Source organism: Epinephelus lanceolatus, chromosome 10 (assembly GCF_041903045.1).
Source record: "Epinephelus lanceolatus isolate andai-2023 chromosome 10, ASM4190304v1, whole genome shotgun sequence".
In the NCBI taxonomy this organism is placed as follows: domain Eukaryota; kingdom Metazoa; phylum Chordata; class Actinopteri; order Perciformes; family Serranidae; genus Epinephelus; species Epinephelus lanceolatus.
This window is the reverse complement of record NC_135743.1, coordinates 33,446,559-33,461,992: the sequence shown is the minus strand read 5'-3', so window position 1 is coordinate 33,461,992 and position 15,434 is coordinate 33,446,559. Positions and strand designations below refer to the sequence as shown.

The window sequence follows — 15,434 nt, the reverse complement described above, 5'->3', positions numbered from 1 at the left end:
TTTAATCTGTTCACATAGCTGTTCACATAACACAGCTGTATAAATGTATCTGGGCATAACAATTTGATTTTATTTCTACTTTTTCAGGAATCCTACACCTACAAAGATCCAATCACAGAGTTTGTGGAGTGCCTCTATGTCAACTTTGACTTTGACAGTGCCCAGAAGAAACTCAGGGAGTGTGAGTCGGTGAGTAACCACTTGAGCAACCTCACCAACATTCATGTCAATCTTTCATTCTCAAACTGTGAGAAGCAGTTGGTCTCAGTGTATTGTGCCTCTCCATGACAATAAGAAGTCTTCTGAGGACCTCAGATTTGCAGGTCAGCCTCCTGAACTTTCACACAGGGTATCGTAGTAAACATCGTAATCATATGATCTCTGTCTGACCTTCTGTCTGATCGCACAGCGTTTCTATTTGCTGAACTTGTGCGTGGGTCCTGTTCAGACAGAAGCTTGATAGTCTGTGCCTTGTATCATGCTGTCAGATATAGAGGTCTTCTTGGACACTGTATGACTCAGGCTTCAGTCAGATTTTACTGTGGCCTGTAATTGACCCATCAGGCTAGTAGTTAACAGTAAAAGCTTTATATGCAAAAGTCTCCGCAGAGGCACGCAGACACTCGTTTTAAGGGGGAGATCTGTCATAGCACCCCCATTTAGAGTATTTATTTCAATTTTGGTTTGTGATGGCTAAATGTAACTGTAGTCCTTGATGTGAGAATAAAAAAGTCCTTTTTCTTTGTTGACTACAAAGCCTAACACACAGTGAACACTGTAAAAATGACTGCAAATGAAATGATGTATACAGCTCAGATGAAAAAATAAATTAGGACATACTTCTTTTGCTCTTTGATACAGTATTAAAAAATTAAAATGTTTAGTATAAAGTATTGTTCATTTTTCAATCAAGAAAATGTGGTGTGCCTTAAGCGTCCTATTCTTTCTTTCAACGTTTCACGCAATATCTCAGGAACACTTTGAAGGAATTTCCTCATATGTTACGCAATTGTCCACCTAGACTCAGAGATGAACTATTTTGATTTTGGTGGTCAAAGGTCAAGATCACTGTGACCTCTCCTCCATCCCATTCTCATGAGCGCAATATCTCAGTGACACTTTAAAGGAATTTCCTTAGGTTTGACACAAACGTCCACTTGGACTCAAGGATGAATTGAAAAGATTTTGGTGGTTAAAGGACACAAATGTGTAATAGGATAGAATGATGAAGTGATGACATTTTTTAACCAAAAGGTCAAAGGTCAGCTTCACTGTGACATCATAATGTTTTGCAAAAACACTTTTCTGGCTATTATTTAACACCATAACTGAGAGGAGACATTGTCAGATACTGAATTGGTGACTCTAATCTTGGGTCTCCACTTTGTAACTGTGCTGATATTGTATAGATTTTGTCTGCCACTGGTTTTTAGATGTGTGTGTTTGTGTAGCGTTTTTTTTTTTTTTTGGCAGCATCCATATTTGAAGCATTGGCGGTAAATGTAGCAGGTGGACACAATAACAGTAATGCTTTAACAACAAACATAATGACAAATGCTGTGTTGAATTGATGGCATAAGTCCAGCAGACCCTATTACAAGGGGCTGGTCAGGTTCTGGGTAAACATTCAGTGGACAGTAACTGGATTTAGAGAGTGAGCAGGTGTCCTAAATGGTGCTATATGTATATTTTGTGTAACTTGATCTCTTAGTTCAGTCTTCGTATACATACTGTAATTTGGTTTTCCCTGCGGACTTGATAATTTGGACCTGCGGAGGAATAAAAGGCAAAACTCTGGGTTATTTGGCCCCTTTTTCATCTTTTGCCTCTCAACGATAAACCTTCAAAATGAAAAACATCTGGCCTGATCAAATGGCTCTTTCCCAGGAGTAAATGTTTATAAATCATGTCAGCGGTTTACTGGCGGTTCCGTTTCGTTTTAACCTATTTTTAAACTAATACAAAGAGTCTGTAGCTTCCCAAATCACCATTTAACAGATGAGGGAGTTATAACTAAACTCACTTCAGCAGATTTGTTTTTACTTAGTTAGAGCCTCAAAAAAATCTGTTCATGGTCAGAAAAAAATCCAAAGCATGTTCCAGGAGAAAATGAGATTTTTCCTGTGCAAAGGCCTCCAGGGGCCATCTCCAAATGATGACATGTACTATCAACAATATTAGGGCTGTATCCTATTTCAGCTAAGACGTGACACACGTCCTCAATCACCAGCCTTGTTAAACACTTGCATGTACTTTTTAGGAACTCTCTGGGTCGGTCTTGACCTCGCCACATAGTGTTCTGTTTACAAAAGGCTCTACTGTGGTTGAAACAGATGCTCAAAAGCCGACTACCTCTCAGGTCAGATCCCAAATTATCCCAGGTGCTTTTAACACTGGCCTACCTGTCAGTCTTATCAGAGCATGTCCAGTAGGCACAAAAAGCCCTCTATTGACCTCATTCAGTTCACAAGGAGGTCTAGCGAGGTGGGTGGTTCCAAAAATGTTTTACAGCACCTTTGATGCATTACCTGTGATAGTCTGCAAACATTTACCCAAATTGGTTTTGTTCGAAGTCAGTAATGCAGTTTTTTCCCCCTGCAAAAATTCACACGCAAGCCTTTAAAGAGCACGTTATATCAGAGGTAAAGGGATGTTTCACAGACCGTGGAGTGATTGAGGTAAACGGATACCCCATTGGGATGGGCTCCCGTCTTGATGAGCATTTGTAATGCATCAATTTTGAGCCATTGAGAAGAGTGGCACCCATCTATTAACTGATTGCTGTAATAGCAAGATATGGGTATTGTTTTCAGCTCTCCTGTCTTCAGCTCACTGTACCCTGTATAATAGTTTGGGCCAAGTGCTTTCAAATGGTTTCGCTTGGTTTAAATAGTCCTGTTCAGGCTGTACAGGTTTTTTCTCTTTGTTTCTTTCCCACTCCACCCGATTCTGGAATCACTGTCAGATGTTGGATGCATGCGTGTCAAAGAATGAAAAGTTTAGGCCTACCTATAGTCAGGCCCTCAGATTTCGCATAAAAGGGCTTCTCAAGCCCCTTTCAGAATTTGTTTAAGCTTTGTGGTCTGAATCCCAGATGACAGTAATTAGGGCACTTAACTGTTCAAAGTTTATCAGCCTTAGATAAGCGTTGTCATAGCTGAAATGCGCGTTGCCTGATAGCGCCATGTAGTTGGGATTTATTCAAGCAGAACTCTGGGCAGATAGCAGCTTTCTAAGCTTAAGCAAACAAAGAGCTGGTAATTCTTGGAGAACTTTTGAAGATGGAGGTCTGTGATGTGAAATAGCACTCGATGGAGAGTTGGAATGCAGCAAGCACTGAGAAATAGGAGCATTTCACACAGTGATACCTCTGGGGCCATAGCTAGGTCATGAACATTTACAGTAGATGAATTGGCCATATGCAGCACTGTCAAAGAGTCCGAGCACAGCTGTATTTCTTACTGTAACAAGCCACAGGTGTTACAGTGTAAGGACGACTGAGAAGACCTCTCATCTGCGAGTTTATTTGGACTGGTGGTGGTTAAGTTGTTGGTGGACTGTCTGTGAAATTTGGCGATCCAGCACAGTGGAGTTAACACTAAACCACTGGACCAGATGACTGGGGATAAGTCACAGGCAATGTGGTCATCTCTATGGCTTACTCTGTGCTTACTGTATTGTCGTCATCATCATGTGGTGGTTTTAAAATTTGGAGATTTGTGGTTGGCCTGAAGCTAGGTATGAAACGGTTACCAGTTTGACATTAAAGCACAATTAAATCCCTGACGGCTAGTATTACCGTTTGGAATCATCATTTACATCAGCTTTAATTACCACACTTTAAAAACTCACTGTAAATACCAGAGATTGAACCAAGTCATTGTTTTGCAAGTCACAAGCAAGTCCCAAGTCTTTGCTATAAACTCAAAGTCAAAACTGACAAGTCCCAAGTCAAATCCCGAGTCCTAAACTTTGGGTTTTGTCATAATGTGCTCTACACCAAATGTTCTGCCATTTTGAGTAATAATATATTAAAGTTACAAAAATCATCAGCGCTTTCAAATATGTGCATGTATTTGTTAAAACAAGTTTGTTGGAAGTTGTTGCGTCTCTGTCTATAATGTTTGAGCTGCACTTTGTATATTCTGCAATTCATTTTGGTAACCATTGCAGAGTTTTTGTACATAAAAAAATTATTTTTGGTATAATTTTTTCCAACTGACGCTCAGTAACATGACGTTATTTCTTGATGGTTCTCTTCTGCAACTTGGTTGGATGCTTTCAGATTGGTTCAAACGTAGTGGTTCAGGGGAATTTAGTGTCAACATGCTGGGAATGACTAGCATTTGTTAATTCTAGAAATGAAGGGAAATCAATTGATTCTTGGCACACTCCTTAAATCACATACTTTTTAATCTTTTGGGGGGAGGGATTAAGTATTTTCAGGCCTTAAGGCTCAAGTCCAAGTGAAGTCACGAGTCACTGGGGTTAAAGGCCAAGTTTTGATTTTGTCAAGTCAAATCTGAAGTCACCAAATTTTTGACCTGAGTCTGACTCATGTCCAAGTCATTTGACTCGAGTCCAAACCTCTAGCAAATACAGTCCAGCATCAACCAAGTGAAGCAACAGTCTCTCGGGTGCAGTTGCAACTTGCAGTGCTTTTTTTTTTTTTTTAATGGTTTTTTTTTTTTTTTTTGGCATCAGTGAAAACATGGCAGAAGGCAGTGACCGCGTTTCAAAGATTTTTTTATCTGCATTGTTGACAGAGTGGGCTCCAGCAGGCAAACCCAGTCATGTTACTGGTCTCTTCTCCTCATCTACAATAGCAAAGACACTCGAGCAAGTATTTCAAACATATAGGCTAACCCCATAAATAGGCTGATTATGCACCATTGTAAAATAAAACTTGATAAGATGATTTCAGTTTGTGTATCAGCACTTATTGAGCATTTCTGCGCATATTAACAATACCATGATAATACTGATAACTGATAATTTTGCCCACTATAACTGGGAGATAAAATGTTCCTATTGTTTCATCTCTGGTTGTAGCACCTTGCAGGGCCTTGGATTATTTACTAACTTATAAAGGGAGCTTGACTAAACAAACTTTTTGATACCGTAAATGTAGCTAGTATGGTCCTCCCCTCCCTGTTTACTCTGACTGTTTATCAAAAATGGATTGGAATTTGGTTTCAGTGAATAGATTTTTTCCTTAATTGAATAAGACATGAATTCCTAGAAGCAGACCAATTGAAACTTGTAATGCTACACTCATGACTCTCCATTGCTGTTCAGTCTGAAGGTTCCAGCTTGATTGCCCTAATGAGTCTGAGGAAAGCTCTGGCTGCACATATTTAACTGTTTGGCCTTACTCAAACCTTAAACTGTTGTAAGAGAAACTTTGAGGTGAACCTATAAACAAACAGAAATAGCTCTTTGTATAGTTCTTACATTGCTCTTATGTACCTGTTTCTGTCTCTTTTAGGTTCTTGTGAATGACTTCTTCTTGGTCGCTTGCCTGGAGGACTTCATTGAGAATGCCCGCCTCTTCATCTTTGAGACCTTCTGCAGAATTCACCAGTGCATTAGCATCAGGTTAGTTACGCAGCACAATCCAAAATAACTGCAACTATCATTTACAAGTTGAACCTCTGGTTTATGAGCTCGATGGTGTATGAGCACACCACAGTTGCCTATAAATCCTGACCATGTTGCATAGCAGGATTCAGACACACATCCCTTAAGGAAGTCCTATTTGCTATCACTAGACTTTGTAAGCAGTCAGTAAACAGGAAGTAAGAACACAGGATTTGTGATTGTGGAATTTTCCTCACAGATAAGTGTTTATTGCCCCTTCCACACACAGCCATGCTGACCCCACACATCTTGAGGATTAAGTATTGTGAGGTCTAAGTGCTTCCAGGTCTCCACAGGTTGCTCTGCTCACTAAACTTTTAAGACCACCTGTCCGGGGCCAATTCTTGGACAGTTTTCTCCCAGGTAGAGGTCAGGGTTTAGATGACTTTAGACGTTTCCAGCTGCTGTAACACGCAGGAACCTTTCAGCTCCTTTTCTTTGGGTAAGTCGAGGTCAAAGGGTTTTGTAGGTCTCTATTGACTCGTAGTTCAAACTCCAGTTTACTTACATTAAAATAAAATTGACCTTGGATGCCTCCCCAAAACCAAGAAATTTACTCAATGCTAATTATAGTGAGCATTAGTGGAAAGAAAAAAAGATTATAGTAATTGTCTGCAATTAAGAGAGATTATAGGATTTGGCTGCCTCTTTACACCAATTTTAGAGAGTGACAAAGATAAAGACATAGCATTCACCCTTCTCAGCTATTAATCCCCATCTTTGTAACGGTGGATTTGTGCTTGTTGCTGCATCTAATCTCTGATATTTGGAAATGCATCTGTAAGTCTTTTTGAGTTTCCTCACTAATTTACAGTACAGATTTACCACTGCTTTCAGTAGGCTGTATTCATAATATTCTGCCCCTCAGGCATATTGTGAATGCTGAAGATTTGAAGGAAGGTCTGCATTTCAAATATGGTCCGCAAACACATGATGCTCAGTGGAAAGAGGGAATGAATTACTTCTGTTGACACGAAAATGATTGCATTGCCTGTTTTATAGAGCCATGGAGGTCTGTAGTCAAGGTTGAACCGTGGAACATGATCAGGCCCTGTCGAAATCTCCAGTTGCAGATTGTCTGGAATTGATTAGGAGTCCTGGTTCTTTTTGGCAGACTTACTGCAATTGGATCCATTTACTTGTTAAGGACCACAAAGGTTAGTGGTAACACAGAAAGAGGAAGTCAAATGGTGATTTTTCTACTTTTCACCTTTTTTTCTGTGTCTTGTGCTCTGGTCTGTTGAGGTTTCTAAAGCAGGGACACATATCAGGGGCAGTGCAAGGGATTTCTGTTTATTTTTGGTGGTGTTGTGACGATGGACAGAACATGTCTATTTTTGAAAGACACCCAAATTCCAAGTCATTAGTCCTCTACCCAGAAGCCCTCTGCACCCAAGCGTGGACTCAAATGAATTTGATGGCTGTTTTTAATGAGGACATTTTTACAGCTGTTGGCCATGATGGTTTCACAGATAGTTAGCTCGCCTTTTGCCTACAGCTCAGGACACGAAAGTAGACCAGAAGTTGGCGTAATTGAGTTATTGTATGCAATAAAGCCTTATGTAAAACCTACTGTAGGCAGTGAAAATGTGATTCAGCCTGCACTTGTAATTGAAGTCACACACATCCTTTTGTCTAGACTTTTCAGTGTCCCGGGTGTGTGTTTCCAATTTAGCTTTGTTTTCCTTGTTTGATTTACAGGGTTTATTTCCTTAGTCCCTCCATGAACGTTTCAGTGGTGAGACCCTGCTTTGACCTCAAATGCACACTTGTCCTTTGACATTTTGAGTAAACGCTTCAGACACATGATCATTTGGGCAGTTTTTTCCCCCTCATCACTAGATTGTATTTGTACACAACAGCTCACTCGTAGTTGGAAGCAGCGTCTTGTGTATTTGGATGCAACACTGAAGATCTTTCCACCTCACAATTGAGTCATTAAAAAGACCACACGATCATTTCGGTTTCCCCGAAAAATCAATTTTACCCCAAGCCGAAAGCGAGGTTGCTCCAAATGGCTTGGAGTCTCCCAAACACTATCATATGTTAGTATTTAACAATGCATTCATTTTAGGCCAGCCATGTTAAGAAGGGGGCTACTTTTGAGAAGGATCCCCCTCCATCCTCTTCTCTCATCTAACAGAGTTAGACCCCGATGCCTGACCCCTCTCTTCAAGTGTGAGGTTGGTATTAAGACCCAAAGGAGTCCCCTAGCCTGAAGTCGAAAGCTCAGGAGCCAGAGTGAGTAAGGGGTCGAAATGAAAGTGATCCCCTCTCCCCCAAGGAACAGGATCATGGTTGTGTAAAATAAAACCAGTCATGGAGGCTGTCTGCTTGGCTTAAGGGCCAAAGGATGTCAGTAGTATACGTTGTATAAGTCCAACCCATTCCCTGCTCTCCCTCTTTTTCTCTCTGTCTTTTCTTCCCCTCTTTTCTTACTATAACCCCAAGGTTTAAGTAGGGGGAGCTGCTGTACACCTCTTAGAGAGACATTGAGATAAAGTAACCCTCCTCTGATATACAAATGTCCTTCCTGGGAGGAAAACATTGCCAGACTTTCTTTTATAAATTAGATTAGAGGACTTTGGCTGGTACAGGCCAAGGCCCTGGGCCTTTTGGGGCACTCTGTGTTCTCTGTGTGCTGCTGCACAGATCACATTTAGAGGGGTTAGGGGTTAGCTTAACTCCCCGCTGAGGAAACCAGATAATGTTTGTTTTGATCATCATATCTGACCTAGACTTGACTGACATGTGCCCCCACTTTACTGAATTGCCAAACAAAACACCCAGTACCCCTGCGCAGCAATCACTTAATCACACGGGTAAAATGGGAACCAATAACAAATTTTATTCAAATTTGCCTGAGATTACTTGATTGTTAGGTGAGTAAGTAAAGCATGTTTCTCAGTGTCAGTGAGTGTGGAGGGGTGGTGCTCCAAACAGATGTTGATTATTGTTCTGGTAGTTTTAGAGCAAGATACAGGGGTGCACATAATTACACAAATATATATATTATATTTGTGAGCAGTGTCCAAAATTGACTTTTTGACTCACTGGACAGGGTAGATGGAAAAAAATTCACTGACCCAGCATATTTTTTGTTGGCCAAAATAATAGTTCTTTTGAGTCACATATACATTTGTTTCATTACACTTATAAGACACATAAGGTATTATGTTAAACTTAAAGAAGAGGCCATAGCGAAACTATTTAATATGATGAATAACTCATCACCACAGCCTCATCATGTGAGTAAGTTCCCTCTGAGCTTTTATTGTGAAAGGTAAGAACAAACAGAGTGAAGCTGCCATTGACAATGTGGGAGGCAATAAAGAGTTGCGGTGCTGGTTCAGACCAAGTGGTGACCTCTGGGGCTGAAAAATGAAGCCAAGACAGAAGTGCCAAAAACTGCAGTTCTTTGAATGGCCACTCGAGGCTGGCTCCATTTGCCAGTCAATCCTCATAGACCCCAACTTTACAGCAGAATTAAACATGTTTACAGCCTGGTACGAAAAAACAGTTTTGGTCTCTTAAGCTTATTTCTCTCTTCGTGACAGCTGGATGGGGTTTATCTTTTGTATAATTCACCTGTTTACATTTTAGTAAGGCTTGAGGTTACGCATTACTAAGGGCTGGGCCGCTTTGAGTGTCAGATAGCTGAATTTGTCAGTTTGTGGCACTGTTTAGACGCATGTAAAAACACATCGTAGTTTGTGTGTGAGAGCCGAGGAGCAGCAGAGCAGCATGCCTGTAAATGACACCAAAATGCAGCACACTCTCAACATATTTTTTTATTAAATGATGATTTTTGGTAAAAACATTTACCCACCAGTGTGGTAGATAGCCTTCTGATATTTACTCGTCAAACAGAAAATCTACCCACATTTGGCATTTGGCACGTGTTAATTTCGGATCCTGTTCGTGAGGCTTATAATAGCCGTTATTTGTAGACTGTGTCTGACAGCTTGATAGTGATTTTTGATTCAGTAGTTTGAGTTGGATTTGATTGCATCATACTGCATTACATGACATTATATCGCATTATCCAAATAATACTAACTCAAATCAAAATCTTTAATTGATTGAGCTATCAAAATGAGCTACAACTACTGGTCAGTGTGCCATTTACTCTACATTAGTAACATTTAGGTCTGCAGACCAAAATCCTTGATTTCCGCAGCGTCTCTCTGTGATTGCCAACATGTGTTATCCATCACAACCTAAACTTGCGTCATTAGACAGCTGACACTTTTCCAAACTTGTCAGGTTCCCAATAATGATCTCCATAGCAGCAATTTCATTGTCAAGCATCATTTTCTCCAGGTTTTGATGACCTGAGGTGTAATCAGCCATCCTGCAGAGCCATGTTAGTAGTTTGTTGGTGTGAGTGACAGGTTGATCAGTCTCTCTGTATCCTTTCTCCCTCCTCTGGGCTGCTGAGATACTCTGAATCAACTCACAACTGGTGCTTTTCTATCTCATTATCCACCTCCTCCATCACACTACTGTGGTGAAAGTGTTGAGAGATGTGCGCTGTCACTTGGAGACCAAACCGTACTTTGCTCATTATGCTGAGGTAATGCTTTTATTTGTTGTTTACGCTTTTAATGCCCCATCCAGACACTGACATCATTTCACTTCCCTTCTTCATGTGGTTTTGCCACCATTTGACCAACATTCATGGGTTAGAAAGTGGTAGTCTTTTTTTTTCCTTTTTTTATCCTTGAGGTAAGACAGACATTATCACAAATCCCAAAGATTACTTTCCACCAAAAGAATGTCTTAAATAAGTCCGACTCAGCGACAGCGACAGTTAGAATTGGTAATTCTGGTGGTGGGTTCTATGTTTGCCGAGCCATGGCGTGAGAAGTGGTGTGGTTTGGGCAGATTCTAGCTTATTCACTGAGGGAGTCTCACAAAATGTGATGAATGGACCAGGAAGTGATAATTAGTAGAGTAAATTGTTTTTATATAGGCCCTATAACTCCTATTATTTTGTACAAACAGACACACATACAGAGGCTGTACACAATGACAAATTTGTACCCACAGTATTTCATTAGGTATGCGTGTGTATGTGTGTGTAAGGTTTTTTAGGGGTGGGAGGGGTCGGTGTCTTGCTTTTGAGATGAGAGGTAGGGTTACTGCAGTAATTGTGGGCAGTGCACACAGGGGTTGAGGATATTTATTGGGGCCCTTATATGAAATGTGGTAGGCGTGGAGGGTGGTGGGGGTCAGACAGGAGGAAGGGGGCAGGAAACGCAGGGGGAAGGGGGTCTAGATTGGGGTATCGAGGGGAGGTCTAGTTATTTTGAAAGCCACAAGGGAAGCCAGCTGCACTGGGGAAAGCTTTGGATCAAAGAATGCCAGCCACCCTCATACCTCCCCTCCCTCTGCTGTGACACATCCATGTCTAGCTGTATCAAAGAGCAGGCCGCTCTCCAACCTGGCTTTCATTTGGAGGGACAGTCACTGTTTGACCAGTTTGTCATGACAATCTTTACCAGCCAGGTGGGAAGAGAGTGTCTCCCGGACAGAGGTACAAGAAAAACATATAAAAGGATAAGTAACCACAGAGGCTCACAACATGGGGTAGTCCCAGCACTTCTAATTGAGTTATTCAAACAAGTCTGTAAATCAAGCCTCCATTAGTAGAGGACCATTAGAAGTGTTTTTTGGGGGGTGTTTCATGTTGTACACCTTTTGCCTGAACGCAATATGTTGGCCGTGTATTAGCGCTGTCAAATGAAAATAATGACAGTCAGTCACTTGGCACCTAATGTGCATCATCCATCATAATGTAGTATTCAGTCGACTGAGAGTTATTTGGTGCTATTACATATTTCATATATGCATTAACATTTTCAGACAGCAGCCCAGTTTAATTGAAGTCACTGTGTGCAAAGGACTAATGCTGCATTCCATTATCCTCGAAAGTCGGAGGTTGGAGCTGGGAATGGCGCCCGAGTTGGTGTGTTCCAGACCAAGTCGGAAAAACCAAGGTGTTTTTAGAGATACCAGTTTAGCCAGGTTAGCCATCGTTAGCAATACCAGTTGATAACACCGCGTGAGACTGTATATCGTGCATGCAAACATCGTAGCAACATGTCCACAGATAGAAGTTTGACAGGACTGTGTGTACACCTGTTTTAAGAGGACACAGATAAGACAGAAGTTCTAATAAAAGCATATTAGTACAGCTTTGACTACTGTTGATGCACAGAGCAGCCATCTTGGATTTTGAGGTTGGGGTTGGTGATGTTCTTCTGACTCTCCAAATTGGAAATCCAACTGCAGGGGGCAATCCAGTTGAAAATTCCAACTGGAAACCTTGAAATTCCAACTTCCCATTGCAAATGGAACGCACCATAATCTTAACGATGGTTGTAATTGCAGAGGATTGTTTGGGATTTTAAAAAGTCCTTTGCAGATTAGCCCATTTAGGCTTTTTAGTAAAGACAGGGGTACTCAAGTGATGCTAACAGGACTAATTTCAGGTTTATTTTATGTATGTCATGAAATGGCATTTTTTAGCCATTTGTCACTTGAACAAGAACATGCTTGTGCTGCAGTGCTTTGAGCTAAATACTGCTATGCTAATGTCAGTGTGCTAAAATGCTCACAGTCACAGTGCCAACATGCTGGTGTTTAGAGAAGTAATCCATATGACGTTTACCATCTTAGTCAAGTGTGTTAGCATGCTGCTAACATTTACCAAGAAGCACAAAACACAAAGTACAGCAGAGGCTGATTCATTTTGCAGGTCTTTAGTCATAAACCAAAGCGTTATGATAATGGAAATTTTGAATTTGATGATGGCACTAGAGAAAAAAATGAGGAGTCACCAAAGTCATTAGGAGATATTATCTGTGAACCATGTGTGCCTGCACAAAATTGTTGCATTAGTCCATCTGGTAGATGTAAAACAACTGACATCCAGCTGGCTTAAAAATTTGCTAGCATGGCTTAAAAAGTAAGACCATATTGTGGAATATGTGAAGTAAGATTTTAATACATGCTCATTGCAAACTTAAGGTTTGGATTTACTAAATTGGTGGGTCACTAATCTAAAGCACAAGTGATTTTGGTGAATTTTATTATCCTTTTAAAAGATAATGTGGGGATAATTTGTAAATGATATGAGGTCCTTACACCCTAATAGTAGTCCCAGGCTAGCAGTTGTACAGACTGAGTCAGTCAGGGTCTGCATCCTTGAGTATCCTCTTTATTTTTGGAACAGTTTGCCCGGCGCTGAGACAAACCTTCCTACCCTTTCTGTTGTCTTATACCCAAGTTTGAGCTTCATGTGTCTCTGTTTCCTCAACAGCATGCTGGCAGACAAACTGAACATGACGCCTGAAGATGCTGAGAGATGGATCGTCAATCTTATCCGTAATGCCAGGCTGGATGCAAAGATTGACTCCAAACTGGTGAGACCCTCTGTCTTTTTCTTCCTCAGTCAGTTTGCATAGCACTTAACTAATTACTCAAAGCTTTTTAAACAGCCCATTACAAACTGGGGGTGGTAGTGACAGTCATATAGCGTTTTTAGGTGCTCCTCCTGTGTGACCTCAGAGAGATATAGAGGCATTATTTATGTCCTGATTTTTGTAATTGAAGGGTAGACTGTAAGGACATTGAGGCTTCATGTTGAACCTGCATGTTTTGGCATACACATCACAACAGTTCTCTGTAATCAGCAAATAATAGCCCAGTCCTCCAGAATGACATAGAATTATCTAGATGTACTTACAGTAGATGTGAATAGGCGCTAAGCCGCTTCTGGTTGGTGTTTGCAGGATGGTGTGTCTGCAAGACCAAATGTGATTGGCTTATTGGTTGTTATTGTGAATCTGTTGACCCTTTTTGTCCGTATGTCTAGGGCCATGTGGTCATGGGGAACAACGCCGTATCACCTTACCAGCAGGTGATTGAGAAGACCAAGAGTCTGTCGTTCCGCAGCCAAATGTTGGCCATGAACATTGAGAAAAAGCAGGCCCAGAGCACCAAGACTGAGGTGACTAACACACGCACTGTACATACAAAAATGCTCGCAAGCCACCATTCCGAGCTTGTCGCTTAAGGCAAACATTCCTCTCTGAACCGATCAGATTGCTAGAAGGTCAACACGAACTCAGTGCAGTTCAAAGTGCCTCAAATGATCAGCTCAAAAGAACAAGGCTAAAGAATGTTGATGAACAACCATCAACAAAAGCTCTCTTTACACGAAATAAGCCAGTAAGAGCAAGTTTAACAGAGCTAACGCTTTCATCCCTCCATTGCTCTTCAAAAGCCTAATGACAAGGTAGATTCCAAACAACCATAAAACGATGCCTGAGCTCTGTGACTCAGCTCAGCAACGTAAATAAGGTGGACCCTCACACTAGCTTTTGGTGAACATTACTTAAAGCCTTGAGTTCCCTGCACTTAGGACCTGTTGCAGATGTCTGACTCAGGGTCCAGTCATCCCATTTATGTGTGTTTTTGATGTTGACCTTGTGTGTTTTAGTGGTATGTAGACTGTTCAAGCCCTACACAGAATGTCACGCACATACTCTGAACTGGAGCTGTTGCTTCAACAGAACTCCCCGCTCCCTGAAGACGTGCACGTCTGTCAGATGAGATTGATGGGCCCAACACCTGACAGCACCAAGGCCACGGAGTTACAACAGACATGTTAAATGTTCACTTTTTAACTGTGCAGCTCTCGAGTGGCTATCTTTTGATGTGCTCAATTACCCTCCTCCCTATTGTTTGAATATTTGCAGCAAGAGTGCTGCCATAATCCTGTCCTGTAAAAAAAGCAAGGCCCCCCTCATTAAGGAGTTTTTGTAATTAGACAAAAGAGGCTGCAAACAACTCACAGAGCAGCATTACATCCTGCTGTCCTCAAGGCTACAAATCACTTACATATAGAGAACATTTACTGCCTACCATCTGGGACAGCTGCTTAGGGTCCCTGTCAGCTCACACAGCAAAAACGTCAGCACTTAACTGCTTGCACATGTATGTTACTTTTTTACATTTCCCACAATCAACAACAAAGTTATGTTTTGATCGGTCTCAGTGATCTACAAATGATCTAATTTGATTTTTTCTTCACGGTTTTCTTCCAGACACCAAACTGGGCAGGTCAGGAATCTGGATTTTAGCCACACGTGGAAGATGGATCCATCCAACTCATTGTGTTACATCTTTTTTCCACACTTGTATCTCAAGGAGCCCAGTGCTGTTTTGCACTTGGTTCAAGTCATCACCAATTCAATAAAAAGTGACCAACAAAACCATTTTCACCCATGATTGCCTTATTTCTGGACATTACAAATGGCGGTTGAGGTTTGAGTGGTCAGGCTTTTTTGTATCGGTAATACTTGATGAAGTTTTAATGTGCGCATTGAGTCACTGAGTGGGACAGTTAAGACTGCTGCGTGTGATGCAGGCTCATGTGTGCGCAGTAATGATGAATGGCTGTTTAGTCTGTTGGTTTTATGGTGTTTCAGTGGTTCGCTTCACCGTGGCAGGCGGTCTCACTGAGTGGGACGTCAGCTGGAGGGGGCAAACAGAGGTGATGTACAGTTAGCAGTGGTCACACTCTCTGCCAGTCATTCTGCCCATCTGAGGACATGAGAGAGCCATAAAGAACCATTAGCCAGACGGACACAATCTTTTTAATGTCCCAACCCCACCCCCGCTCTTCTCTGCTTTCGACCTTCTCATAACTCAGTCCTCTGACTCTCTGTCCCTCCTTCTTTATCACAAACAGGCTTTCATTCCTTCCCATGTCTCTAATTTGA

General features: G+C 41.4%; 1 protein-coding gene across 1 annotated transcript in view; it reads left to right on the top strand.

The window, feature by feature from the left end:
* eif3ea (eukaryotic translation initiation factor 3, subunit E, a) overlaps window positions 1-14,924 on the top strand; it is a 33,619-nt gene extending 18,695 nt beyond the window's left edge. The window contains exons 9-13 of the mRNA XM_033641760.2: window positions 88-189; window positions 5,489-5,598; window positions 12,968-13,070; window positions 13,523-13,657; window positions 14,757-14,924. Of these exons, the coding sequence (XP_033497651.1) occupies window positions 88-189; window positions 5,489-5,598; window positions 12,968-13,070; window positions 13,523-13,657; window positions 14,757-14,792 (486 nt within the window). The 3' untranslated portion in view covers window positions 14,793-14,924. The remainder of the gene's footprint in view (window positions 1-87; window positions 190-5,488; window positions 5,599-12,967; window positions 13,071-13,522; window positions 13,658-14,756) is intronic.
* Window positions 14,925-15,434: the final 510 nt, after the last annotated feature.